Below are 26,046 nucleotides of genomic sequence, written 5' to 3' on the forward strand. Positions count from 1 at the left end.
ATTTATTAAAACCTCATTTAGTTCACAGGAGTGAAGACCAATGTTATCAGAAGACATTTTACTTCTGGTTTATCTGTGGAACACATTGAATACGATTCTTGAGAAATTTGATCTTGTCTTTCTGTTGTTCTTTTTGTCCTTCAGGTTCTGGTTACAGCCATCCCTTGCCATATCTTTTGAATTATACTTGGAAAAATAGTGGCCAGAGGAAAAAAAATGATAAAATTTTTCCTCATGGTGAATAAGCAAGGGCAGACCCGACTTTCTAAGTACTATGAACATGTGGAGATTAATAAGCGTACGCTTCTGGAAACAGAAGTCATAAAGAGCTGTCTCTCTCGATCCAATGAACAAGTAAGTCTGATTCTCTCTTTCATCTCTGCATCCAACTCAGTGTGGGAGATTTGTTATTACTGAGTCTCAAGGGCCATCATTTTCTTTGAACCCCATTCTTTCAATAGCTATTAGAGAAAAAAACAAATGAAGTGAAATGAAGACTGGTGCACAGTTCTCTTTACATCCCCTTAAGGAAACTAAAAGCAAAGAAAACCAGGGAAAGTCTTGGGTTCGTATTTAGGTCAGCATATTTGTCTCATTGCACTATGGAAGTGGCAAATTTACTCCTGCTAATAGACATACCTTCTTTTTTTGTTCATGAGAACTGAGCCCTTGGAACTCTCAGGAGTGCCTGTAGCAGATGGCTTTCTTTAAGCCAAAAGATGAGGTCAGATGACCAGGATAGAGGGAGACACTCAAGACCCACTTTGTACCAGAGGATAATAACATGATTCTCATGTGGAGTGGGGTGTTTTTTATTCTGCTTATCATTTTTACAAATTTACCAGCAACATAAAACTGGAACAAGTAATTTAAAAACAAAACAAACTTGATTTGAACTTGTCTTATTATATAGATGAGAGAAATGAAAGTTAGCAAATGCATGTGAAATAACTAATCAATCCATTCTGCCAAAATTGAGGTTAAATTGAATCATTAAAATAATACTAAATGGGAATTTTAAAAACTGAGTCTACTTTTACAAGGGATATTAACTGGAGAATTACTTAGTCCAGGCCCTAAACTTGGAATCCTTTGGAAATCATGGAGCAAACTAAGGCAAAATCAGAAAGCCTATATAAATCACCCATTAATTTACCATTTCTCCATTTCACTGACTATGTAGAAAGGCTGCCTGTAGGAACCACTGGTAAGTCATAAAACATTAAGGTGCGTCAGTGCTCAGAAGGGACACATCGACACTGTGTTTCCTTTGGCTTCTAAATTGATTTTCCATTCGGAACATCTTAGAGTCCTCTTTGAATTACTGCTTTGGCCTGCCGTGGCACACACTACTTTATGTAGTTGTCAAAAGGAAACCGAAACTATTAAAGAACTGTGTTAATAGCCATAGACTTTAAGTAAGGGTAAACAGACTGAAGAAGCATTTCTGTTTGAATCTTTGTACAGAATGCAGGCACTCCACGGTTTCAAACATCATTTTCACTGATATATTTCACTCTCTGAAATATATGCTTTGGGATGAGTATACCGTTAGATATTTTTGAAGCCTTCTAAATTATCTTAGATCTTAAAGGGAACCCTAAAGTAACACAGTCTCAGCTTCATTTTTATTTTATCCACAGAGGTGCTTTGATAGTTTTTTTGGATGTCAGAAACTCCTGAGAGACTTTGAAAAATGTTCCTCAGTTCTTTCAGATAGGAAGGGATTCCTTGAAAGATCTGACTGAGCAGAAATTATACTGGCTCTGCAGTGAACCTAAAGCTGTAGAATGGTCCTGGATTTAATGGGTTTTATCCTAATTGCAAATAAAAGCCTCAAACCCTTCCATTATATAGATTGTCGAATGGCTTCCCATGAAAAAAATGCCATAATTGAAGCTTGCAGCTTCAGGAATTCCCTGGCGGTGCAGTGGTTAGGTGGAGAAGGCAATGACACCCCACTCTAATACTCTTGCCTGGAAAATCCCGTGGACGGAGGAGCCTGGTAAGCTGCAGTCCATGGTGTCGCTCAGTCAGACATGACTGAGGACTTCACTTTCGCTTTTCACTTTCACGCATTGAAGAAGGAAATGGCAACCCACTGCACTGTTCTTGCCTGGAGAATCCCAGGGACGGTGGAGCCTGGTGGGCTGCTGTCTATGGGGTCGCACAGAGTCGGACACAACTGAAGCGACTTAGCAGCAGCAGCAGCAGCAGTGGTTAGTACTCTCCCCTTTCACTGCCATGCCCATGGTTTTGATCCATGGGCAGGGAACTAAGATCCTGCATGCCACACAGTGCGGTCAAAAATAAACCTTGAAGCTTCATTCCCAGGTATATCTGAATGTCATAGAGCAACATATCCCAGTGCAAAAAGTGATACAGTTCTTAATCACGTTTGGTCAAGCAAACCCAAAAGTCTAAAGGAAGGGCAACACTGTGCCTTCATCCTGCTGGTTGAATTCCTATCCATCCAGCATCTTCCTCTCCCTCTTTATATAATGACATTAGGGGAGAGATGAATGGGAAGTGAGTTGTTTTCTCCACTAGTCAATAGTGGTAAGTTATTTATTAATTCTTATGAGTGAGTGAGTGAGTGAGTGAAGTCACTCAGTCGTGTCCAACTCTTTGCGACCCCATGGACTGTAGCCTACCAGGCTTCTCCCTCCATGGGATTCTCCAGGCAAGAGTACTGGAGTGGGTTGCCATCTCCTTCTCCAATTAATTCTTATAAGGCACCATTTACAATGGACAATTTTTGTCTAGTATCTGTCACATAAAAACCATCTTTAAATAATTTTTAAAATGAGCCTGTGCTGTGCTGTGCTTAGTCGCTCAGCCATGTTCTGACTCTTCGCGAACCCATGGACTATAGCCCGCTGGCTTCTCTGTCCATGGATTTTATCCAGACAAGATTTCTAGAATGGGTTGCCATGCCTCTTCCAGGGGATATTTCCAACCCAGGGACCTAACTCCTGTCACTTACGTCTCCTGCACTAGCGGGCAGGTTCTTTACCACTGGTGCCACCTGGGAAGCCCCGTGTAACATCTTAGTGTTGTATATTTCTAGGAATGTGTTGACAGATCCTCAGATCAGAACCTAAAATTATGCATGCCATTTTGAAGAAATCCCCGTCAACCGTAGGAATTAATATCTAATTGTGTTTTGTCTAGTGCTCTTTCATTGAATATAAGGACTTTAAGCTGATATACCGGCAGTACGCAGCTCTCTTCATTGTGGTTGGAGTTAATGACACAGAGGTAAGATAATAAAAGAGCTTATGGAAAATATAAGAAAATTAGGAATAACAGTCTGCTTTTTATTCTTCTTTAAATTGACATTTTCTTCCCCACTTACCTCCACGAGCATTATCTTGACTCTGGAAGGATATTGTTTTGTTTGTTTGTTTTTTGTTTTAAGGGTGTTGGGTTTTGGGGAAAGCTATGTGGAAGAGATAAACTAGGATTTTTCTTGGATTAGATGAGCAGCTTGTGAAGAAGCATGAGACCACAGAATGCCTTCCTGGACCCTAAGCAGTGCCAGTTTCCTGCCCTCATTCTGTGCGGCAGAGGGGGGCCACCAAGCCAAGGGTAGAGGCCAGACAATGGTGGTGTTCAACCTCGGCTGACATGACAGAAGCCAGAGCAAGCTGAATGTGAATGTGCTGGGATTACGTCTCATCAGGTGTAATTCGCCTTTTCAGAAATGTCATTCCCAGATCAATAGCCCCTTTGGCCATGGAATCCCTGAAAAGGGTGTTTAAGGTCTAAAATACTTTGAAATCTCAGTTGATTGTTTTTCACCCATGCACCAAACTTTGAAACAGTTTCCCCATCTTCTACAGATAGAAAAATGACAACTTGAAGACCCTGAAGGAAAAGAACAACTGGCTTTAGCCATTCATTGGTCTTGAAGTCAGGGAGTAAACCTCAAAATTCTAATCACTAGATTCAATCTAGTTTCAATGCAGCTAGATTCATCACGGGCTTTTCAAAAAATCTTAGAGGTTAAGGTTTTCTACATTTCCCCTGTTGATAAGCTTCCTTTAAACAAATAAGTCCTAGAATTATTCTGAATATTTGTTGATAGGAAGCTACTTTGCTCACCTTATCTGTTTACCAAGCCAAATGCTCTAAAACCTGCCTGCTGACGGGGCGGCTCCATTTCTGTTTTCCCTATACGTCACACTGAAATTATTTACATCATTCCTTTTTTATTTCAGAATGAGATGGCAATTTATGAATTCATCCATAACTTTGTGGAAGTTTTAGATGACTACTTCAGCCGAGTGGTAAGTTTAATGACTTAAAAATGGTTTTCGTCCTTTGCCCAATTTCCAAGAAATAGGTCTAAAAAAAAAAAAACGTGTTAGTATAGAGCTTTAATGTGTAAAAGTTAAAAAATCAAATGATGCCAGATTTTCTTGACCTTTCCTTCTGGCTCATCCAAAGTGTAAGAAACTATGTTATGTCTAGATCTGTATACAGAGCCAGTTCTGTAAGACTAAGAACTTCTTGTATCTTTCTCTCAGTTACGATGTTCTGCTATATAAATCGATCCCTTCTTTCTTCTGCTTCCCTTCCTAGGACACCAAGACCCTTTTAGTTTAAGATTGATTTCCATGCAAAGCCTTGCTGTGAGGATCAGAACCAACTCCCCTTAAGGAATACATGAGTTCCTTTCCAACAGTCCTTTATTTTAACAGTTGTACTGAAATGTAACTTAATGATATACAATTCCCCTTCAAAGTGTATAGTTTTTAGTATGTACCCAGAGTTGTGAAACCATTACCACAAAATTTAAAAATATTTTGCCAAAAAGAAACACCATACCCATTAGCATTTCTCTCCCACTTATCTACTCCACTTGCTCCAAGCCCCGGATAACCTCTAATCTACTTTCTGTCGCTATAGGTTTGCCTATTCTAGACATTTTATCTAAATAGAATTATATGAAGTTCAATAATATGTGATCTTTTATGACTGAATTTTTTACTTTAGCATAATGTTTTCAAGACATTGATCACAATGTAATGTCTGTCAGTACACCTTTCCTTTTTATTTCTGAATAATATTCTATTCTATGGATATTTCGTTAATTCATTCTTCAGTTGATGGACATTTGGGTTATTTATGCTTTTGGTCTATTATGAGTAATACCACTGTGAACGCTTATATACACTTTCTTGTGTGGAATCATGTTTTCAGTTCTCTTGAGTATCTACCTAGGAGTAGAATTGGGGGGGTGATATGGTAACGCCATGTTTATCATTTTGATGAACTGCCAAACTGTTTTCAAAAATAGCTCCATGATTTAAATTCTCACCAGCAGTATATGAGAGTTCTAATTCTCCACATCCTCACCAAACCTTGTTATTATCTGTGTTTTTGATTATAGCCATCCCAGTGGGTATGAAATGGTATAAATAAGTTGTGAGTTTTATTTGCTTTTCACTGATGAATAACAGTGTTGAGCATCTTTTCATGTGTTTATTGGCCCTCTGTATATCTTCTTTGGAGAAATGTTTGTTCACACCCTTTGCCCATTTTTCAGTTGCATTATTTGTCTTTTTTATTGTTGAGTTGTGAAAGTTCTTGATGTAGTCTGAGTATAAATCTCTTATCAGACATGACTTGAAAATGCTGTCTCCATTCAGTGGTTTTCTTTTTACTTTCTTGATGCTGTCTTTTGAAACGCAACAGTTCTTAATTTTGAAGAAGTTGAATTATTCTTCTGCTTATGTTTTGGTGTCATGTCTAAAAAGGCTTTTGCCTAACCTAAAGTCATAAAGATTTACTCTTTATGTGTTCTTTTCTTTTTTCCCCAGCTCAAACCTTATTGATTTCAATGTTATATTTGTTTCATTTGTATAATAGTTTTAGCTCCTGCTTTTAGGTCTTCGAGCCATTTTGAGTAATTTTTGTACATGGTTTGAAGTAGGGGGTCTAACTTCATGTTATATCCCGTTGTCCATGTGCCATTTGTTGAGAAGACTATTCTCCTCACCCCACCCCCATTTAATTGTCTTGGCACGTTGTCAGAAAAATCGATTGACCATAAATGTAAGGCTTTATTTTCTGGATTTTCCGTTCTGGTCTTCTGTATGTTTCTGTATACAGATCTGTATGTGTATCCTTCTGCCAGTACCACTATATCTTGATGACTTTAGCTTTGTGGTTAGTTTGAAATCCAACAGTCTTTTAAAAAAGAATCAGTGAAGATGTTTTATTCTGCTACCATAGGCTTTCCTGAGACTTGGTTAGACATTTTTAAGAAGCAGTAGTGACACAGGCTAATTTTTCAAAATTGTTTTGTTTATTTCATTTTGCTCTTAAATACAGAGATTAGGAAGGAGCTGTTTCCAGGCTGCTTCCTCTTGAGGCAGTGAGTGGAATCTGCTCCATAATTAGTAATCTTGAGCAAAACTCATATTGAAAGTTGTATCTTCAGCTTAACTCCTAGTGCCAGAAGTAAAGTTTGGCAAACCCTTTCTTTGTGGGACAATCAACTAGCCAGTTTTCATTGCCTTCATGAGGTTTGTTCTCAGTTTGAAAAGTATGGTTCCTAGACCAGTAACATAAGTATTACGTGGGAATTTGTTAGAAAGATAAACTCTTGGCCTACCCCAGACTGTTGAATCAGTCTGGGTTGAGGTGCTGCAAATGGTGTTTTAACAAGCCTTCCAGGTGATTCTGATGCCTGCTTCAGTTTGAGAGCAGTTTTAATGCATGAGGCTTGCTGTCAGCCATTTCCTAATTCAACCACTGGAGCTGGGAAGTGGCTGAGTGGCGTGTGACACAGTAGTACATCCAGCTAGGAAGGCATTGGTGCCCTCCAGAGCTGAAAGAGATGCTTATCTCTTGACGACCACTCTGTTAAGACAGACTTGTTGCAAGTCAAGGTCTGTGATTCAGAGTTGGCCATGGTTAGCCACTTTAAGAGAACACCTATCAAGTAGAATATAATTTCCCCAAATAGCAATGTTTTAAATCTGGGAGAATGAAGAGTCGGTCCAAGCACTATCATTGCTAAGGTTTGTAAAATTATGATATTCAGTAACTGAGAATAAATAGCAGGTTGCTGAATGATAGCTGTTATTTTTGGGAGAGAGTCGGTGACCACATAAACCACAGAAGTGAAGGTTAGAATTTAATTTAAACCAGGTGATTATACAGGACTTGGATAGTACTAAGGGATGACCCGGTTTAGGATGACAGTAGCAAAAAGAAGAGAAGGAGGAGAGAGAAGAGTACCATGGGAAATAAAAGAAAATCCACGCCACTCCTGGAGAATGCCTTGTCATCTAAGATTTATTTTTAGGTTTGTGAGTTTTAAACTTTCTTTCTTGGTCTATTTTTAATCTTCGGAGTTTCCAGATCTTAAACTTGGAGATCAGTCTCATGCTGTCTGGGTTGAAAGAAGCATCTTAGCATCATGTTTCAATACAGAGCCAGCCCAGTTAGCTTCAAAAGAGGCAGGACTTATGTATCTGTGTCATCATTTGTGGATTTGCCATCGTTTATGAACTAGTCCTTCCTTTGATAGACACCTAGCTTGTTTTCAGTAATTTGCTACTATAAATAACATTACCCTGAATATCCTAGCACACATCACTGTGTCATTATCTAATTGTTTCCTTAGGATAAACTTCTAGAAGTAAGACTGATGGATTCACAGTGTGTGCACATTATTACATTTTTTGATATACATATCAAAGTACCTATGTTCTATAAAGGTTGAATTAGTGTATTCCCTCTACACTCTAAAAGTGAATTGTTCTGGCCTATAAATGTCCTCCAAGCGGCAGCCTATTTCTTTTTTTTTTTGAATCACCATCCCAAGCTCGGCCTCCGCGGGCTCCAGCTCCTGCTTATAGAGCAGCCTGTCCCCGCTGCTTGCAGGCCGGCGGCCAGGGCAGGCACTGTCTCTGCTAAGTGACAGTGTCTCTGCATCATGGCCCGGTGTCTCCTTCTCATCCTTGGACTCTTTTCTCTTTTCCAGAGTGAACTAGATGTATCCTTTTTCAGTGCTGTGAGCCAAGTTTTCCACACTAGTTGGCAAAGGACAGGCTAGTCCTGATCAGGTAAGTGCCAAAGGCTTGGAATCCAGTATCCAGAAGACTCACCGTCAATATCTCTGACAAGACTTAGAGGTACGGGTGATTTGCAGAAACTCTCTACCCTTTTGCACGACAATTCTTATATTTTTCATACAGGGCAATGCTGTTCTGTGATGGTGTTTAATGATCACTGTTATATATTAATTCAACTTACATATATCGAATAGACTTTTTCAGAATTCAGATAAAACAGCCAGAGAGGGCTTGGTCCACCTACAGAGAATGGATTTTCATGGCTCCAGGTATAAATCTCCAGAAATTCCCCACATGATCAAGAAGGCTTCCAGGGATGATAAACTGGAAGGTTAATGAAATTGCCTGGCTTGTGTTCATTTCCTTTTATAGCAGAGGAAATTCTCCTTTTCCTCTCTTCTCCCTTTTAAATCAAAGTATCCAAGGGGCCCAAGAACAGCATGATTTGCTTAGAATACTGCTGATTTTGGCAGGAGCCTACCAACCTTTGTGTGAGTGCTCTGGAGGCAAGCTGTTTTTTAATTTTTACTTAAGAAATCCGCTTACCGCTTAAAAGCAATAAATAGAATAGTTCTTTGAGAAAACATTACGCTTGGATCTAAAATAGTAACATTAATTATAATAAATATATATTAATTATAGCAGTTATGTATGTATATATACATATGTGGTATGCTTAGTTGCTCAGTTGTGTCCAACTCTTTGCAACCCCATAGACTGTAGCCCGCCAGGCTCCTCTGTCCATAGGGATTTTCCAGGAAAGAATACTGGAGTGTGTTGCCGTACCATCTTCCAGGGGATCTTCCCCACCCAGGGATTGAACTCAGGTCTCCCCCATTGCAGGTAGATTCTTTTATCTTCTGAGCCACCAGGGAATCCCATATATACATATGCTGCTGCTGCTAAGTCGCTTCAGTTGTGTCCGACTCTGTGTGACCCCATAGATGGCAACCCATCAGGCTCCCCCGTCCCTGGGATTCTCCAGGCAAGAACACTGAAGTGGGTTGCCATTTCCTTCTCCAATGCATGAAAGTGAAAAGTGAAAGTGAAGTCACTGAGTCATGTCTGACTCTTCGCGACCCCATGGACTGCAGCCTACCAGGCTCCTCCGTCCATGGGATTTTCCAGGCAAGAGTACTGGAGTGGGGTGCCATCGCCTTCTTCGATATATACATATACACACACACATATATACATACCTATATTTGTGTGTGTGTATACACACACACACATTAGAAACCTATGTCCAGCACCAGTATGCCAGTATATTTTGGGGAAATGGCCATTTACTTTTTACTCTTGATAGAAATTGGCATGTTGATAAAGTTCATTTGCAGGCTGTGTTTGGAAGCCTCTGTAAGTTAACCAGGGAAATCTGCGCGCCCTCTAGTGGTGAGTGACCTAAATCTATGGTCCTTTTGACCTAGGAGACCCAAGACCAGGCTGCATATTTGGGTGTATTTTTATTCAGCATGTAATATTCCATTTTAACTAAATCTTTTAAAGGAATTCAAAATAAATCTCTTCCTCCTTATATAGGGGAATAATAAAAATGCCTTTTGATTTAAGAAGTAATGGCACTGGTGGTAAAGAATCCACCTGGCAATGCAGGAGCCTTGAGAGACACAGGTTTGATCCCTGGGTTGGGAAGATCCCCTGGAGGAGGGCATGGCAGTACACTCCAGTATTCTTGCCTGGAGAATCCCATAGACAGAGGAGCCTAGTGGGCTACAGTCCATAGCGTCACAGAGCCAGACATGACTGAAGCCACTTAGCATGCACCCACAGTAAGTTAGCAAAAGCGTTTAATAGATATTTTACCAGAAATACACCCAGGTTCTGCTTTCAGTCCTGCCACCAGTTGGGGGTGTGTATCAGACAAAACACATAAACTTCTCATCTCAGAATGATGGAATTAAACTGGAAGAGCTTTAATACCCTCTCAGCTTTAGTGTTTGATGTTGCCGTGACTCTAGATAACTGAGCTGAGTTGCCTTACACCTCGAGCAGGATGGGAGAGTCTTTCAAGTCTAGATATTCAGAATTCAAGTGGGTCAGATGCAGTAGGGCATGTGTTATATTTGGATTCATTGTGTTGATGTGTTTTATAGACTGACTAGGTGTTTATTAGAAGTAGAGATGGGTTTGTCTTTGTATCTGTCTAGTGTATAGCATGGGTCAGTGTAATAGAGCTCCAGCATTCTTGTTTGAATTTCATTTTCACACAAAAGCACACGATTTCTGTCTCTTCCCATCATTTTAGTTAGCTTCATTTTTGCCTTCTCTTCCGCTCTGACCTACTTATCCTATTTACTGTCCCTCAGCAGTTACTTAGGCACATCCACTTGACAGATTAGGAATTTTTCATCACTTAGAGAAGGGAGCTAAGTGTGCAGATCCGGAAGTGTCTGTCTGTACTTGAGGTGAAGTTCACGTGGCCCTCCTGTGGTCTAAAAGCGCAGCAGCTGGCAGGGCAGGGGCACCGGTCTTCTACTGACCTTCTTAAAGGGTTTCTACCCTCAGCCATCTGAAAAAAAGTCACATTACAAATCCACAACTCTATTCTGCCTCATACATAGTTCTGTTTAAACTGTCACATCAAAGATATCCAGGGACGACTTCTCCACACCAGTTTTTAACAGGAAGACAAGGGAGCCCTTTAGAGGTGCCACCCATAGACACCCTGCATCAGCGCTCTGGTAGCTTGTACCTGGGAACCTGCCAGAGCAACCAACATTGTGCCCGGAAAGTAGCTTTCTTAGGCCTTGAAACGTTGAACCAGCAGCTGACTCAGTTGCAACCTGGAGCCAGCTACCCGGAACAGGTCATGACCTTTGTGTTTGCTTAGATTAGGAAAGTCCTCTGTGTCAATCCATATGGGAACAGACATGATTTAACCTCACGGAATTCCCAAGAAGCTCTTTACTCACAGTCTTTCTCCAGAGACATTACCACCCTATAGCTTTTAAAGGAGGGGGCAGTTTTCCAGAGCCTGCAGGGTTAGACACTGGGAAATTCAAAGTACCATTTACATATCTCCCTAGTACGGGCTTGTTCTACTTCTGATAAGACTAACGTCATAGAACAAGGCAGATGGAATGTTAAAAAGAAACGACCTAAGCTCCAGAAATCAGGACAGAGATTCTGGCTTGTTGAAAACCCTTGTACTGAGTGGGAACTCTCTGGTGCAGAGTAGTGTCGGGTAGGGCAGCCTGCACCCCAGGGACCAGGCACAACAGTGACCTAAATCATTCGTGTTGCACTGCAGCCGCTCCCGCACCCTCTTCCCATTCCACCCCGCCTGTGGGGCTGTTTAGTGCCTGAGGGCTTCTCTCAGGAAAGCTGACCCTACCTGATATTTGGTAGATGGATTAAAGACTTCAATTTCCACAAATCAAGATAGTTCTTAGGAACCAACTGATGAGCCTCTCAAAATGTGTTCAGCTCCAGAGCCCCAGGTTTGCTGAACTCTCCAGACAATTCATAATTCAAAGGAGCAGTTCAAGCCCCCTTCTGCTAAATTGTCAGAGGGTGGCACCAATGAACAGCACTGCGTGGGAAAAGCCCCAGTTCCTCCCCAGCTCGGTGCACACCTGCTGTGTGTGAAGGCACCAGAAACCTTGACACCCCTTTTGGCATTTGGTGCCTTTGAAGAGGCTTAAAAACTTCGTTTATTTGGGCTGGAGTGGAATGCAGTAGTGCTGCCTTTAGACCTGGACAACCAGGGTCCCCTTCCTGGGCCCCGTGCTCTAGAGGAGCCCCTCTAGCTCTCCTTCAGGAGCATCCCTCTCTCTGGAATAAGGGTGCTTACCCAGAGCCTGCAGGCTTCCGCATCCACCCCTTGACCACCCTTGAGCTATCTGGATCCCAGGAGTTTAGTGGATACCTGGACATCCCAGTGCCTGCCGCTAGGGCCTCTGCAGGCCTCTCTCCCATTCGTAACCCAGGACTGACGGCAGGAACGATGGAGAGGCTGGCATGGTAAGAAGGGTATTCCACACACATGCATGAGAAGAAAAGTCAGGAATAGGCTGGGATCCCTATTTATATTCTTGTGCCCACAAATACAGGCTAGGTCTAGAATCCAGAAATGTCTTCTTCATTCAAAAATATCTTAAAAAAAAAATCTTTAGAAGACTTATATTTTTATTTCACAAGTGCTTAAAGCCCAAAAGCCTGAGCAATTAGTTCCAGAACCTTAAAGCTCATATGGGTGATGCGGAACACGCCGCCTTTACTGTAGCTGAGGGTGGGGAGCAGGGAAGGCCTCCATCCTGTCTGCACTGTGACTCAGCTAGTTGGAGGAACAAAGGGACCCTGTCAACAGTAAGCAACACTACCAAGATTTGCCGTCAGGCCCTGCCAGGCCCCAGTGGGGAGCGTGGCTGTCGTTCCTTCATTACTTTCCTAAAATCCCAAATACCTTTAGAGGTCCAGAAACCAGAAAAGGGCTTCTCGAAATAGGAGATAACTCCAGCCTGAGTTAATGAGAAATCACAAAGTACTTGTTCAGCTTGGGGCTACAGAAATATTGGCAAAAAGACCAAAGAAATTCTCCAGGGAAGTCATCCAACGCTGAAGCAGCAGCTTCTAAAGGAACTGAAATGTTCTCTCAGAAATTTACAGTAATTAATTGTTATTACAAAAGAATTTCTTTTGAGGTATGGTGAAGCAGATGACACCACCCTTATGGCAGAAAGTGAAGAGGAACTAAAAAGCCTCTTGAGGAAAGTGAAAGAGGAGCGCGAAAAAATTGGCTTAAAGCTCAACATTCAGAAAATGAAGATCATGGCATCCGGTCCCATCACTTCATGGGAAATAGATGGGGAAACAGTAGAAACAGTGCCAGACTTTATTTTTTGGGGCTCCAAAATCACTGCAGATGGTGACTGCAGCCATGAAATTAAAAGACGTTTACTCCTTGGAAGAAAAGTTATGACCAACCCAGATAGCATATTCAAAAGCAGAGACATTACTTTGCCTACTAAGGTCCGTCTAGTCAAGGCTATGGTTTTTCCTGTGGTCATGTATGGATGTGAGAGTTGGACTGTGAAGAAGGCAGAGCCCCAAAGAATTGATGCTTTTGAACTGTGGTGTTGGAGAAGACTCTTGAGAGTCGCTTGGACTGCAAGGAGATCCAACCAGTCCATTCTGAAGGAGATCAGCCCTGGGATTTCTTTGGAAGGAATGACACTAAAGCTGAAACTCCAGTACTTTGGCCACCTCATGCGAAGAGTTGACTCATTGGAAAAGACTCTGATGCTGGGAGGGATTGGGGGCAGGAGGAGAAGGGGACAACAGAGGATGAGATGGCTGGATGGCATCACTGACTCGATGAACTTGAGACTGAGTGAACTCCAGGAGTTGGTGATGGACAGGGAGGCCTGGTGTGCTGCGATTCATGGGGTCGCAGAGTCGGACATGACTGAGCGACTGAACTGAAATGAACTGAAGCGAAGCATGTGATTACATCAGGAATGGTTTGAAAATATCAGAAAGGAGTAAACTAGCTTTCCTCTCCCTGAAGAGTCAGAGGGTTTGCCAACTTTGGAGCTGGAAGAAAACGATATAGTCATCAAGTTAAAGTCTCACTTTTTAGACGAGGAGGCTGAGGCTCAGGGCTGGTGCCTGCCCTGCGCCCACGGTGCTGCTCTGTGACAGGGCTGCTGTTGGTCCCTGGGCTTCAGGGCCTTTGATCCTAGGGCTATACGTTTGATAGCTTAAATTTGACACAGTTTTGAAAATTCCTAATCATCGGGAGTAGACAGTAGCAATTTCGTCTCTAAGAAAACTTGCATGAAGTGTCTGTCACCATTTGTTGTCTTGGTGTTTTCTGAATTAGAGAAGACGTTTTAGGGAAACACTGGGCTTTGTTTGGTTGGAGGAGTTGGAAACTACGAAACATTTTGAAGAGTGTACCTGAATGTCTTGATAAGAGCTTGCTTTCCAAAATTGAAGTTCACCTCAGAGATTTCTAAACATCTTTTTTTTCCCCCCTTTTAAACCTATGTCCATTGGAGGCAGGGCTGCAAGAGAAGAAAGCTGGCCCATGGACCCAAGGGAATTTGTGCAGCTAATCCAGTCTTTGGGAAGGGCAGGCATGGAGGGGTAAGAGGACCATGGGCCTCTCCAGCATGAGTTCCAGTCAGGTTAGGAGCAGTTAGTTAGCAGAATTAGGAACGGTCCCCAAGGGATTGTTCCAAGCCATTCACCTGGGAAAGGGATATGAAAGTTCCAGTTTAAACAGATCTGCCTTTGAGACTGTTTGGCTCTCCCTAGCCTTCACTGTCTCTGTTTCCTTTACATGTGTTTCTGAATCCTGTAGATACCATATTCACCCCCTACTATTATTCCTCCTATCCCTCCTCTCCCTCCTCACCAGGTCCCTCTGTCTTACCCCAACTCCTTTGGTTCCATGCCTCTGGTTCTATTTACTCAGGAACAGTGGAAGCAAGTTATGAGAAGCAACAGAGAGTTGTGTGTGGCGGGGGTTGGGGGGGGGACCACAAGAAATGACAGGTTCATTGACCCCAATTCTGACTTTGATATATGTGTTATTTTACATAAGTCTATGTAAACTACAAAAAAAAAAAATCACAGTTGTCTTTGTTGCTCTCAGAATAGGAGTGGGTATGGGAAACCTACTTAACAAAAAAAGACAACACTCCTTTTCAGTGACCTAATTAACAAAAGACCATACAAAGCATAAAAGTGAACAGAAGACTATTACAGGGAGAATATATCCAAAACTATGCAGAAGCCTCAGGATGATAATCTTCTTTACAGTAGTATTTGATTTTCTGTGGGAAATGTGAACAACTTAGCTCTTTGCAACTTAATCTAATTATATGAGAAATTGAGTTCAAGTATTAAAAGTGAGAATATGTTTTTCCCCCCACCCTACTTAAAGAACTTTGCTTAGCGATGATCTTATTTAAAAAAAAAAAAGAAAAAGAAGACAAGGGACCTGAGAGCAAAATATCAAATCAGAAAGTTTAGTTCCTAGGCAGGGTTCTTGCGTGGACTTGCTTTGGAGGTCCTCTTTGAATGTATGCGCCTCAGTTTTCTCTTCCTAAAGGAGAACTAGACCACCAGAATGGCATTAAAATACTAGTGTTTCATGATCCAGAGATCAAAATTCCAATATATAAACCAGAAACACTTCAATCACTTTAATTAAAAACATGATTTCAAGTGGCACAAATATTACTGGGGCCCTACAGTATTTGACTCCAATCCACATTACCCAGAATTCAGAAAGGCTCTTAGGTTTCTGGGTTGAGAAAAGATGCGGCTTTATGAATCTGTTCTCTAAGAAGATATTTTTAGTTCCTGTCAGCTCCAACCTTAGGGTGCCCATGAGAGGAAACAAATTTCCTCAAGGATTTTTTAAGTCAGATGAGTTCAGTATAACCTGAAGGTTCAGTTCAGTCAGTTCAGTCGCTCAGTCGTGTCCGACTCTTTGCGACCCCATGAACCGCAGCACACCAGGCCTCCCTGTCCATCACCAACTCCCGGAGTCCACCCAAACTCACGTCCATCTAGTCAGTGATGCCATCCAGCCATCTCATCTTCCGTCATCCCCTTCTCCTCCTGCCCCCAATCCCTCCCAGCATCACAGTCGTTTCCAATGAGTCAACTCTTCGCATGAGGTGGTCAAAGTACTGGAGTTTCAGCTTTGGCATCATTCCCTCCAAAGAAATCCCAGGGCTGATCTCCTTCAGAATGGACTGGTTGGATCTCCCTGCAGTCCAAGGGACTCTCAAGAGTCTTCTCCAACATCACAGTTCAAAAGTATCAATTCTTCGGCGCTCAGCCTTCTTCACAGTCCAGCTCTCACATCCATACATGACCACTGGAAAATCATAGCCTTGACTAGATGGACCTTGGTTGGCAAAGTTATGTCTCTGCTTTTGAATAGGCTATCTAGGTTGGTCATAACTTTCCTTCCAAGGAGTAAGTGTCTTTTAATTTCATGACTGCAATCACCATCTGCAGTTGGACCCTCTTAAAATAGTCATTATAGCTCATCACATTAATAGACCATCAGCCTATGCCTTTCTTGCCTCCTCCTATTCCAGATGTCAGGGCTGAAGTGTGTTTGCCTGTTTATTGCCATGGGCCTTGGCATATAGGGCATTTTTTGGTCCCTGTTCACCTGGCTAGTAGCCCAAATGCCATTACTCTTGGCTTTGCCAGTGTGTACAATTTGCTTATGAGCCAAATAAAGATACAAACAGCTGGATTCTTATTTTAAAGGCATCACATGATTCTAAGAGGAAATTAGCTTTCAGGCTTTGCCTCACATTGGATTTGGTCTGTGGTTTCCCTGTAGCGTTCCAGAAACTTGCATGATTATTAGGGGTTTGAGCCAGATAGTCAGATAGACAGGCTGTCACATGCCCACAGTACAGAATGACCTCATTGAGCAACTCATGTTTCCAGGATGTTGAGAAATTCAGAACTTACTGAAGGATCTTGACCTTGTAATGTAAAGATGTCAGTGGTCGAAAAGATTCAGCAGTAAATTCTAATCTGAATTTCAAAACATTGGGCTAATTGTTCAAGGGGATATCTGAATTGCTGATCATCTTTTTGCCAGAGATGGAGCAGTCTTTCAGAGCAGTTTGCATCAATTCAAATAGACTACATTAAAATGAGATCTCCTTCTATCTGAGCATCACCCTGGATGGACTGACATTTTCAGAGGCACTAGGCCTTAAAACAAGGTCCTCCTGTATAGCAGAGAACTATATTGAGTGTCCTATGATAAAACATTATGGAAAAGAACATTAAAAAGGAGTATCAGTGTTACATATGTATGTATGAGTGTGTATGTATAACTGAATCACTGCTCTGCAGCAGTAATTAACACATTGTAAGTCAACTCTAGTTAAAAAAACACCACCTTGCCACCAAAAAAATACAACAGGGGGATTCTATAGGGCATTTTTTCACGCAGCCACCTGTGCTTCTGCCTTTTTTTAATACTTTGCTGTCATTCCTGCCTTGTTGTGGCTTCTAAGTTCTGGCTTCTGGGTCCAGTGAACAGGATTAAGTCAAAGGCCTAATATTCCAGTCCCAGGTTGGCCATGGATAAAGCAATCAATCATCCATCTAATTGGAAGACATTATTAGGTGTAACAAAGCTTTTTTTTTTCTTTTCTGGGTCACTTAAGGACAGTTCCCATGGGCTCCTGAAAAACAGTTTATTCTGCGGAAGGACTATTTTCACAGAGCTTAATGAGGTATTAACACAGAGCCTAATAGAAACTTAAAAGTCATTCACAGGATTGTCTCATTCTCTGTAGATGTACTTCACCAAACAAGTACAATAGCCTTGAACATCTGGAATTACTAGTGACTCATTTTTCAAAGATTTACTAATTATGAGCTCTCCTTGTATATTTAATCACTCCCTGCTGAATGAAGTTTGTCTGTTTGAAATAATTGATCAGTTTTTGTTTGTTTTTTTTTAAACAGACCAAGATCCTGCTCTTTGGTAATGAAAACCTAAGACAGTAAAGTGTAGACTTTAGAAACATTCAGCCATTGTCGTCATCACCCTCAGAGTTTAATTCTTTCTTCCAGTTCAGTTTCACAAAGGAAAAGTTAGGTACTCAAATGAAGGGGCTCCTGGGGAAAGAATTTGGCTCTTTCTAATTAGCTGGATGTCATAGTCTAACAATATTTTCTTCTTCCGCTATGCCCTGTCCTGACTTTCTACCAGGAACATCAGGAAGCTAAAGTGGCTCCCTAATTCTCAAATGAGTGTTTTCAGAATGCCCCATTTATAAGTACTCCCTTGAAAATTGGCATTTTTATCTCCTTGGGAATTAAGTCAACATTGCCTGCTTTTCTTTATTCATTTCTCCTAGTGATTGTTTTTTCCTTTAGCCTGTCTCATGCTAAGGGTGCTGTTTTGAAAAGGTATTTTTGGGGGTGGAAGTTTGAGGGGAGAGGGAGGGTGTATACTCAGCAGCCTTGGGCCTCTCCTGAGAAGTCGAGAACCAGAGCAGCTGAGCCAAAACTCTGGATGTAAATTCCCGTTACAATTACTAGCCATGTGACCATGGACAATAGCTTTGAGCCTCTTTGTTCCTATGTAAAATGAGAATAATGTTAGCACATACATCACAGAAACAAAGAGAAGACTGAAATAATATATGTAAAACACTCAACACAATGCCTGGAACATAATGAGTATTCAGTAAGTCATGGCTATTTACTGTTATTATTGCTGTCTGGGAAGACATTGTTCTTGAGGTCAGGTCACACACTCTTACCAAAATTTACTTGCTTTATTTCCAGCTCTTAGTACATTCCCTCTCCCTCTGGCTAAAGGGTATATAGCTGCTCCATTTCTATGTCTATTGTCCAGTGAGCCTAACCAAGGGGAAACTAGGTGTACCTGTGTACATGAGGTAATAATTTCTAGTATAAACACCAATTTTAATTTTAGGAGATCTGTTAAAAAAAAACTGCATGTTTAGACTAATTTACACTAGAAAAATTCCAAGTCATAAGTTATTATTTACTGAATGTTAACGTTTCTATAACTAACTTCCTTAATAATAACCCTAGATAATGTTTAATTTGGATAAAGTACACATCATTTTGGATGAGATGATATTAAATGGCTGCATTGTGGAAACGAACAGGGCAAGAATTCTTGCCCCTCTACTAATTCTTGATAAGATGTCAGACAGCTGAAAACAGAGAGGCTCTGCCAGACAACATCGCCTCAAAGGAAACGAGAACACCGTGGAGTGCCTGTCAACATCGCTGGCCCCCAAGAACCTGGAAGACCAAACACTGCAAAACGGGCTATCCTTCCAAAGACTTTGAAACAGGTGTTTTCCACAGTTCCTAAACGGAAAACAAAAGTGTGTTTTAAAATACGATGTACAAAGAAAATTTTTTCTAAACAGAGAGACAAGTTTTATTTTCTGACCATAAGCATTTTTTTTCCCCCTCACTTGTTTAGATTTTGTGTAGTACTAAGGGAAACTTTTTGGTCTCTGCTTGACTTTGCGAAGAGATAAATTCATGAATAGCACCACCGGGTGGGAAGAAAATGAGAGAGCTCTCCATTGGCCAATAAACTGTTAAAATTAACTTGAAGACTTTGAATTCAAGTTTTCTGAATGCTATCTTTCTTTAAAAAGTCAAAAGTTTACCAAATGTAATGAAAAATTCTTTCCAATTTCTAAAAACCTGATACACATTTTATAGGTACTTAACAATTACAATGCCATTATGTAATTAACTCTACAAAGAATGTTACTATAATGAGTGGCCAAACATTAAGACAGCACTTACTGCTATCCTGAAGGCTTCCCAGGTGATTCAGTGGTAAAGAATCCTGCCAGTGCAGGAAGACACAGGTTCAATCCCTAGGTCAGAAGATCCCCTGGAGGAGGAAATGGCAACCTGCTCCAGTATTCTTGCCTGGATAATTCCATGGACAGAGCCGCCTGGTGGGCTACAGTCCTTGGAGCTGCAAAGAGTCAGACAGCTGAGCGATTGAGCAGAGAACTGACTATCCTGTGTGCCATACTGTAAAGGGTTTATCTTATTAGTAAATTTATTGGTAAATGAAATTTAGTTCAAAGTCTAAAACTGGAATGCAGGAGGCTATCGATTCAGGTTACTCTGAAATGCATCCACCCTCTCTTATTCCTTCAACCCCTTCTCCTGGAATGTCCTAAAGCAAAGAAGACTGCTAAGCCACTATAGAAGAGCAATGCCCTGATCCTCCCAAACCATTCTATAGTTGTGCTTTTGCTGCTTCACCAACAGTAGAAGATGCAGAACTGCCTTAGGTAACAGCATGTGCACGTGCACGTTAAGGGTAGGAGGGCAGGTACAGTGGAGGAAGCAGAAATATAGTCTTGATACATGAAGATATCGTGCCATCCTATGGAATTCCAAGAGTTACTTTACCTACAACACTCTGCCCTCCAAAAGAGGACATAAATGGACATTCTAGGTACTAATTCATTCACTATTAATTTCTCACTCTCTCGTGTATGTGTAGGAGGAATTTTGTTAAAATTCTTTGTTTCTAAAAGTTCCCTTATATACTTCAAAAGTTTGCATTTATGAAGACCAAGGCAGCCAGTCAATAATGAATTCCCAAAGCAGATCTTGTTCTGGACTGAGTTCAGGAAGGCAGAGGAAAAGCTTCTGACCTGCCAGAACAGTGAATGGTATGCATCAAGAAACCAAGGTTTGGGGAAAGCCCAGTCTAGATCAAAGTGCTTTGGAGGACTTTCTGAGACATTAGTTGGAAAACACTGTCCTAGTTGATAGGCACTTAATCAGTAGCACATTCAGGTAACTGCTGAAACTGGTACACCAGAAGTAACGAGGGAGTGCATAAAATTAATTTTTGGGTCATACCAAAATAGCATTTAAATAACATGTTGGCACAGATTTTAGTACCTTGAGAGAACAACAAAAAAATACTAGGTAGATACCACTGGAAAAAATACTCCATGTGGAGACCCAAGTAGATGTCTCGTAATACTTGACTCATACAAAGTGAACTACAATGTGACTCTCCGTCTGTGACAGCCTGTGTCATCTCATTTCAGGTTTCTTGTTCAACTGTGACTACCAGCTAAATGATTTTCACACTCATGAAAGTTATGTCTCAGATTGGGCAGCTTTACCTTGTCCTTGGACTTTTCATTCTAGATTGCTGGCATTTCAGAGTTACTCTCTGTATAACAAGACTCATCAATTATATCTGCTGTAGCAATTTGCTAGACCAGGATTCAGCAAACCTTTTCTGCAAAGGGCCAGATCGAATAAGTATTTAAGGCTTTGTGGGCCATATGGTCTCTGCTGTAACCACTCAGTTCTGCCATTGTAATGCAAAAAGATCCATAGATAATATATAAATAAATCAACATGGCTATGTTCTAATAAAACCATTTATTTATGGACACTGAAATCTGAATTTCATAAAACTTTCACATCATATTTTTAGTCTTTTGAGTTTTTTCAACTACTTAAAAAAATTCAAAACCATATTTAGTTCATGGCCCACACAAAAGCAAATAGCAGGCCAGAGTTTGCTGACCCCTGTGCTAGACTAGGGGCTTCCTAGGTGGCTAGTGGTAGAGTCAACCTGCCAGTGCAGAAGCCGCAGGAGACACGGGCTCAGTTCCTGGGTTGGGAAGATCCCCTAAAGCAGGAAATGGCAACCATTTGCAGTATTCTTGCCTGGAGAATCCCATGGACAGAGGAGCAGGCGTGCGGGGGGAGGTTGGGGGGCTACAGTCCGTGGGGTTGCAGAGTTAAGATATGACTGGGCCACTGAGCACGCATGTACTTACTGGACTTAGTCTTGATAAAAGTTGGCTACTGACAGATGTTTTAGAGACTTGAATAATGGCAATACTACACACAGAAACTGGATGTTAATTCTACCGCTAAAGTTCTAGTCATGCACCCATGACTTTTTTGAGACAATCACCACTACTGCTTTTGGATTAAAGCCTTGGTCATATGTTTAAATATTGCTATTATGCTTTATTAACTTTTATTCTCACAGAGAACTGTGAAGCTAACAATAAGGTGAATTATTTAAATGCTGCCTTTGATTACAGTCACAATATTCTCATGCAGAGAATCGAAACACTACTCAAATGACTGACTGCAGTGGGAGAAATCTCTAATGTAGAAAGGAAAGGTACCTTTTAATCAGGTAGTGGGTGATTCCCAAAAATGCTTCTTACTTCTATAAAAACCATCTGGCTAAATCAGGCCTAGTGACTTTACTTTTACCTAAATGCATAGATATGATAAATCAAAACAATTTGGAAAATGGAAATAGAGCCCCCTTTTAAAAAGGAGGAAGCAGCATTATCCCAGTGGTTTCTTTTCACACCAACACAACATTCAAAAATTATTCTTGGATCTGAGACTTACATATCACTGAAGATACAAATGGTAAGTAGCAGTTTGGTGTTTAAAAAGTTAACACAAAAACATGGCTATTTTTAGCTGAAGAATACTTTAAGATAGAACGCAAGAGTTGGATCACAAGCAAGTGGCTATGTATTTCTGCTAGTTTTCCAACCTCAGTAAAGTGTATTTACATAGAAAAAACATTTCTTCCTGTAGTAATTTCAAAAAATGAAATGTCAGTGATTCAGAATGACAGGTATTTAAGCTCTTAGTCTGATGGCTGCAGTGAAACAGTCACATGACACAGTTTTGTACGCTGCAAACATTTTAATGATTATTGTTAAGCATACATTTTGGAAATTTTTTTTTTTTACTTCAAACTGCAACAAGTTAAATAAATGTTTATAATATACAAAGAAAATACAACCAAAAGTAAAACTTGCTTTAAGTGTGCCTTGCATCTAAACCAGTGTTTTTTTCCTCCCCCCCTTAATATATCTTTTATTTTTGAACTGCACAAACACACTTAAGAATTTGATCTTTATAGTATGGCATTTAGGAAATAAAAATATACTCCCACCTCAAAGAAATAAAAAGGTTGTGCATGATTATATGCCAAACAAAAGAGAGAACACTAGATATACTCTGATAGTGCAGGCATCATTAAAGAGGAAAAGAAAAAGCTTGAGATGCTCATTAACTCTCTATGTTTTAAGGAAGCAGGATTTCTGACCAAGTAGCTTAAAAGCCAGCAAAACAGGGATCAGTGATGGCAACTGTAGTGTATGAAGTATGAAATGACAAACTTTACACAAATACACTGTTAGAAATTTGCCAGTGAACACTGAAGATCTGAGAAGCTGCTCTTTGGAACAGTCAAGTAGAACCACCTTATTCCAGTCACATGAGCCCTTGTAGCAACACACAGTGTTCTGTGCTATGTACTTGCTGGCTGGATAGTTAAAGGATTTGTTTTGTCATTAGCAGCTAACAAACTTATTCCATGTGTTCTTAAAGCCTTAATGGTGGAAAAAAAGGCAAGTGTCATTAGCATGGAGGATCATATACTTCTCTGCAAACAAACACAAGAGGCTTCACTAGAATTTTAAGTCCCTGATGTCTCCCATTGCACTTCAAAGCTCAGTTGAGATGAAAGCCTTTCTCCATTGTAGCAGCAAGCAGACGCTCTCTCATGATCTCCTCCGAAGAGTATTCTGGCAACTTGAGATAATGCACACATGTGTTCACTGATGGGTAGCTTGCATCAGTAGCATCAACCTACACAGAAACAGAATGGAAAATAATAGAAGACCATGACTTCAGATACGCATTTCTTTCAACCCTTAGGTAACTAAATTTGGTTTACATTGTCCAGTAGCTAGAGTGTGTACCTTGCGTACAACTGTGAGCCTGGGATGCAAGTTAGCCAGTCCCCCTGGGGGCAGAGTTGAACAACCAGTGGTAAACTGCAGAAATGCTTTCCTCTCATCTGAAGACATACCACATAAAACCCGCACGAACCTAAGGAAGCCAGGGCTACAAGAAGAAAAACAGAGTTATAGTGATCTGATTTAAATGAGAAATACTACCACTACTTTATAAGCCAGCAATAACCCCCCAAAACGAATATCCACATGTCAAAAGAACCACATATCTAGAGACTTTTGGGTAAGTATGAAATGAGCTGATGCAAACTACTAAAAAAATATCCTTCAAAGACTGTCTTACAAAGGCATATAGGAATCAAATATGCAACAAAGCCAGCAAATCAGAAAAGTTCAATGGAAATAGTGATTTAATGACTAGGAATAGTAAATGGGGACAGATTTTTGGAGTTTTTTCTCATTCTGGGTACCGATTATGCAGGTGTGTCCATTCTGTGAAAATTCTTCAGGTTCTACATGCAATTTGTACACTTCTCTGTTATATTCAATAAAAAGTTTACTTTAAAAAAGCTATATATACAATGTTACTTAAGTTTAATACTTTCTCATTTACATTACTTTGAAAACTTATAAATCACAACTAAATACAATTTCCTGATATGTGGCGAACAGGAGTGAACTGAGTGCTATTAGACATCACTGGAATAATCAACAGAGCTAGGATGTACACCATGGATTAACTAGTAATATGGAATCACGAATTTCCTAACAAGTATGGGTATGTGATGGTATATGCACCGTATACTCAAATGGTTCAGAAAAAGTGTGTGTGTGTGTGTGTGTGTGTGTGTGTGTGTGTAGAGATATAATGTAAAAGTACAGCAAAATGTTAAGTACTGGTGATTCTGGGTAAAGAATACATAAGAATTCTTAACTATTCTTCAACTTTTCTTTAAGTTTTAAAATATTTAAAAATAAAGGTTAATATAAAAGCAATAAAGCCTAAGGGTTTATAAATGACCCAATTGTTAAGATGATGAACAGTTAAAATATAGTGAGTAAAGGAATCTTAACATTAACCAAGATTCAGGTGACTTTCTATATAAACTCAGGCTTATCCATGAATATGCATCTTGATAATGTAAGACTTAATTGCTATCTCATTTTATGCATATAATTCACTGAGTCATTTAGAGAACCTGCCATTCTAAGATAAACATAAACAATTTGTCTATCTTAGAAAATAACCAACACATACCTGTCACGTGTATAACCCAACTTAGGTTCAGTATAATTAATAATATCCTCTGCTGCCCAGGATGGCGACTGATTTCCACAAAGAATCATTTGGACCTCTTCATGGCTGAAGGAACTTAATTTCTCCATTGGAAAAACTTTATTAAACCCATCTACATTTTACACACAACAAAAAAAACAAAACACAACTGAGTTTCCAAGTTACAATTTCAAAATCACCAATTTCAAATCAAAATACTTAACTAAATGAACAGAAGACAAATATAAATATTTGAAAAAGCAAATAAAAATTAAAGTAGCTTGAAATAAAATCTGTGCTAGGGTTTTAAGTACAGAAATCTTTGCTTAGTATCACAGATGTATATGTAGAGAGAATATTCAGACACTATGGTCAGTAGCCAAATTCTGATAATTTCCCAACCAATTCTTTATGTCATACAAGCCAGCCAAAGCAAAGTTCTCATTTTTAAAACTAGTAAGTGATAAAACAGTTCAATATATTTTGCCTCACTCTTTACCTTAAGACTTTAGGTTCTAATATAGTTTAATTCATCCTGATCATGTATGCAACCTTACATCTACTTACAAATGAAAAAATAGAAGCCAAAGTAGGTCCCTCATTACTGAGGAAGAGCAGCTCAGGGTATGCTACAGCTTGAAAGTGTTTCACTCTGTTCTGGGTACCCTGTAGGACCTAACTGTCGGGAAGACCAAACACTAGATGACCAATCTAGAGATCACTAGCATAGTCTAATTTTTGAGCACAGCAGTACCTTAACTTCCGTGTCTCAAAGTAAAAGGAGAGGGATTAAGCTAAAGACCCTTAGAAGTTACCTCTGAAGGCTTCCATCTGTTTCTGAATACCCGTATGCATGCAAAAGTCAAACATCAAATCCACATATTCTTCCGCATTATCCATTGTTATCATCTGCAAAGGAAAATTTGTCATGGTCATTGTTAATATCTAGGAATATTTTAAGAGGATTTTTCTGAATTTACAAACATTTTAAAAGCGAATTTGTACCTCGTCTTCACCACTTGGCTTGAGATCCACAGCTGTAAAACCATATATTCTTGAGGAAGGGCAAAACTGGAAATTTAAACTGGGAGGGCAGAAAAAAAAGAATTAGATTAGCGTTCAACTAACACTGGTGTTTAATTTTAAAACACTGCTGCCAAAACCATGAACCCTTCCCTACACTCAACAATAACAAAATCACTCTACCAGATGGATGTTACATATGGGGCCTTTTAAAATGCAAACCCCTGTGCAGGAAAACTATCTGGACAACTGTTACCAAACCTGGTTTTGCAGAGGTCGCATGAAACATCACCTTTCATGTTTCCATGTTTCACTTCCTCCTTATGGCACAAAATTAATGAACTAAAGA

General features: G+C 40.2%; 2 protein-coding genes across 7 annotated transcripts in view; one reads left to right on the forward strand and one right to left on the reverse strand.

The window, feature by feature from the left end:
* Positions 1 to 19,186, forward strand: part of AP4S1 (adaptor related protein complex 4 subunit sigma 1) — a 45,253-nt gene extending 26,067 nt beyond the window's left edge. The window contains exons 3-7 of the mRNA XM_052659489.1: positions 145 to 354; positions 3,175 to 3,261; positions 4,224 to 4,292; positions 8,003 to 8,014; positions 18,678 to 19,186. Of these exons, the coding sequence (XP_052515449.1) occupies positions 217 to 354; positions 3,175 to 3,261; positions 4,224 to 4,292; positions 8,003 to 8,014; positions 18,678 to 18,806 (435 nt within the window). The 5' untranslated portion in view covers positions 145 to 216 and the 3' untranslated portion in view covers positions 18,807 to 19,186. The remainder of the gene's footprint in view (positions 1 to 144; positions 355 to 3,174; positions 3,262 to 4,223; positions 4,293 to 8,002; positions 8,015 to 18,677) is intronic.
* A 3,144-nt stretch (positions 19,187 to 22,330) lies between these two features.
* Positions 22,331 to 26,046, reverse strand: part of HECTD1 (HECT domain E3 ubiquitin protein ligase 1) — a 73,216-nt gene continuing 69,500 nt past the window's right edge. For all 6 annotated transcript variants that reach the window (XM_052659458.1, XM_052659463.1, XM_052659460.1 and 3 more), the window contains 5 exons: positions 25,680 to 25,758; positions 25,490 to 25,583; positions 24,657 to 24,807; positions 23,405 to 23,549; positions 22,331 to 23,291 (listed from right to left, as the gene is read on the reverse strand). In XM_052659458.1, the coding sequence (XP_052515418.1) occupies positions 23,154 to 23,291; positions 23,405 to 23,549; positions 24,657 to 24,807; positions 25,490 to 25,583; positions 25,680 to 25,758 (607 nt within the window). In that variant the 3' untranslated portion in view covers positions 22,331 to 23,153. The remainder of the gene's footprint in view (positions 23,292 to 23,404; positions 23,550 to 24,656; positions 24,808 to 25,489; positions 25,584 to 25,679; positions 25,759 to 26,046) is intronic.

The sequence above is a fragment of the Budorcas taxicolor genome, chromosome 21 (assembly GCF_023091745.1).
Source record: "Budorcas taxicolor isolate Tak-1 chromosome 21, Takin1.1, whole genome shotgun sequence".
In the NCBI taxonomy this organism is placed as follows: domain Eukaryota; kingdom Metazoa; phylum Chordata; class Mammalia; order Artiodactyla; family Bovidae; genus Budorcas; species Budorcas taxicolor.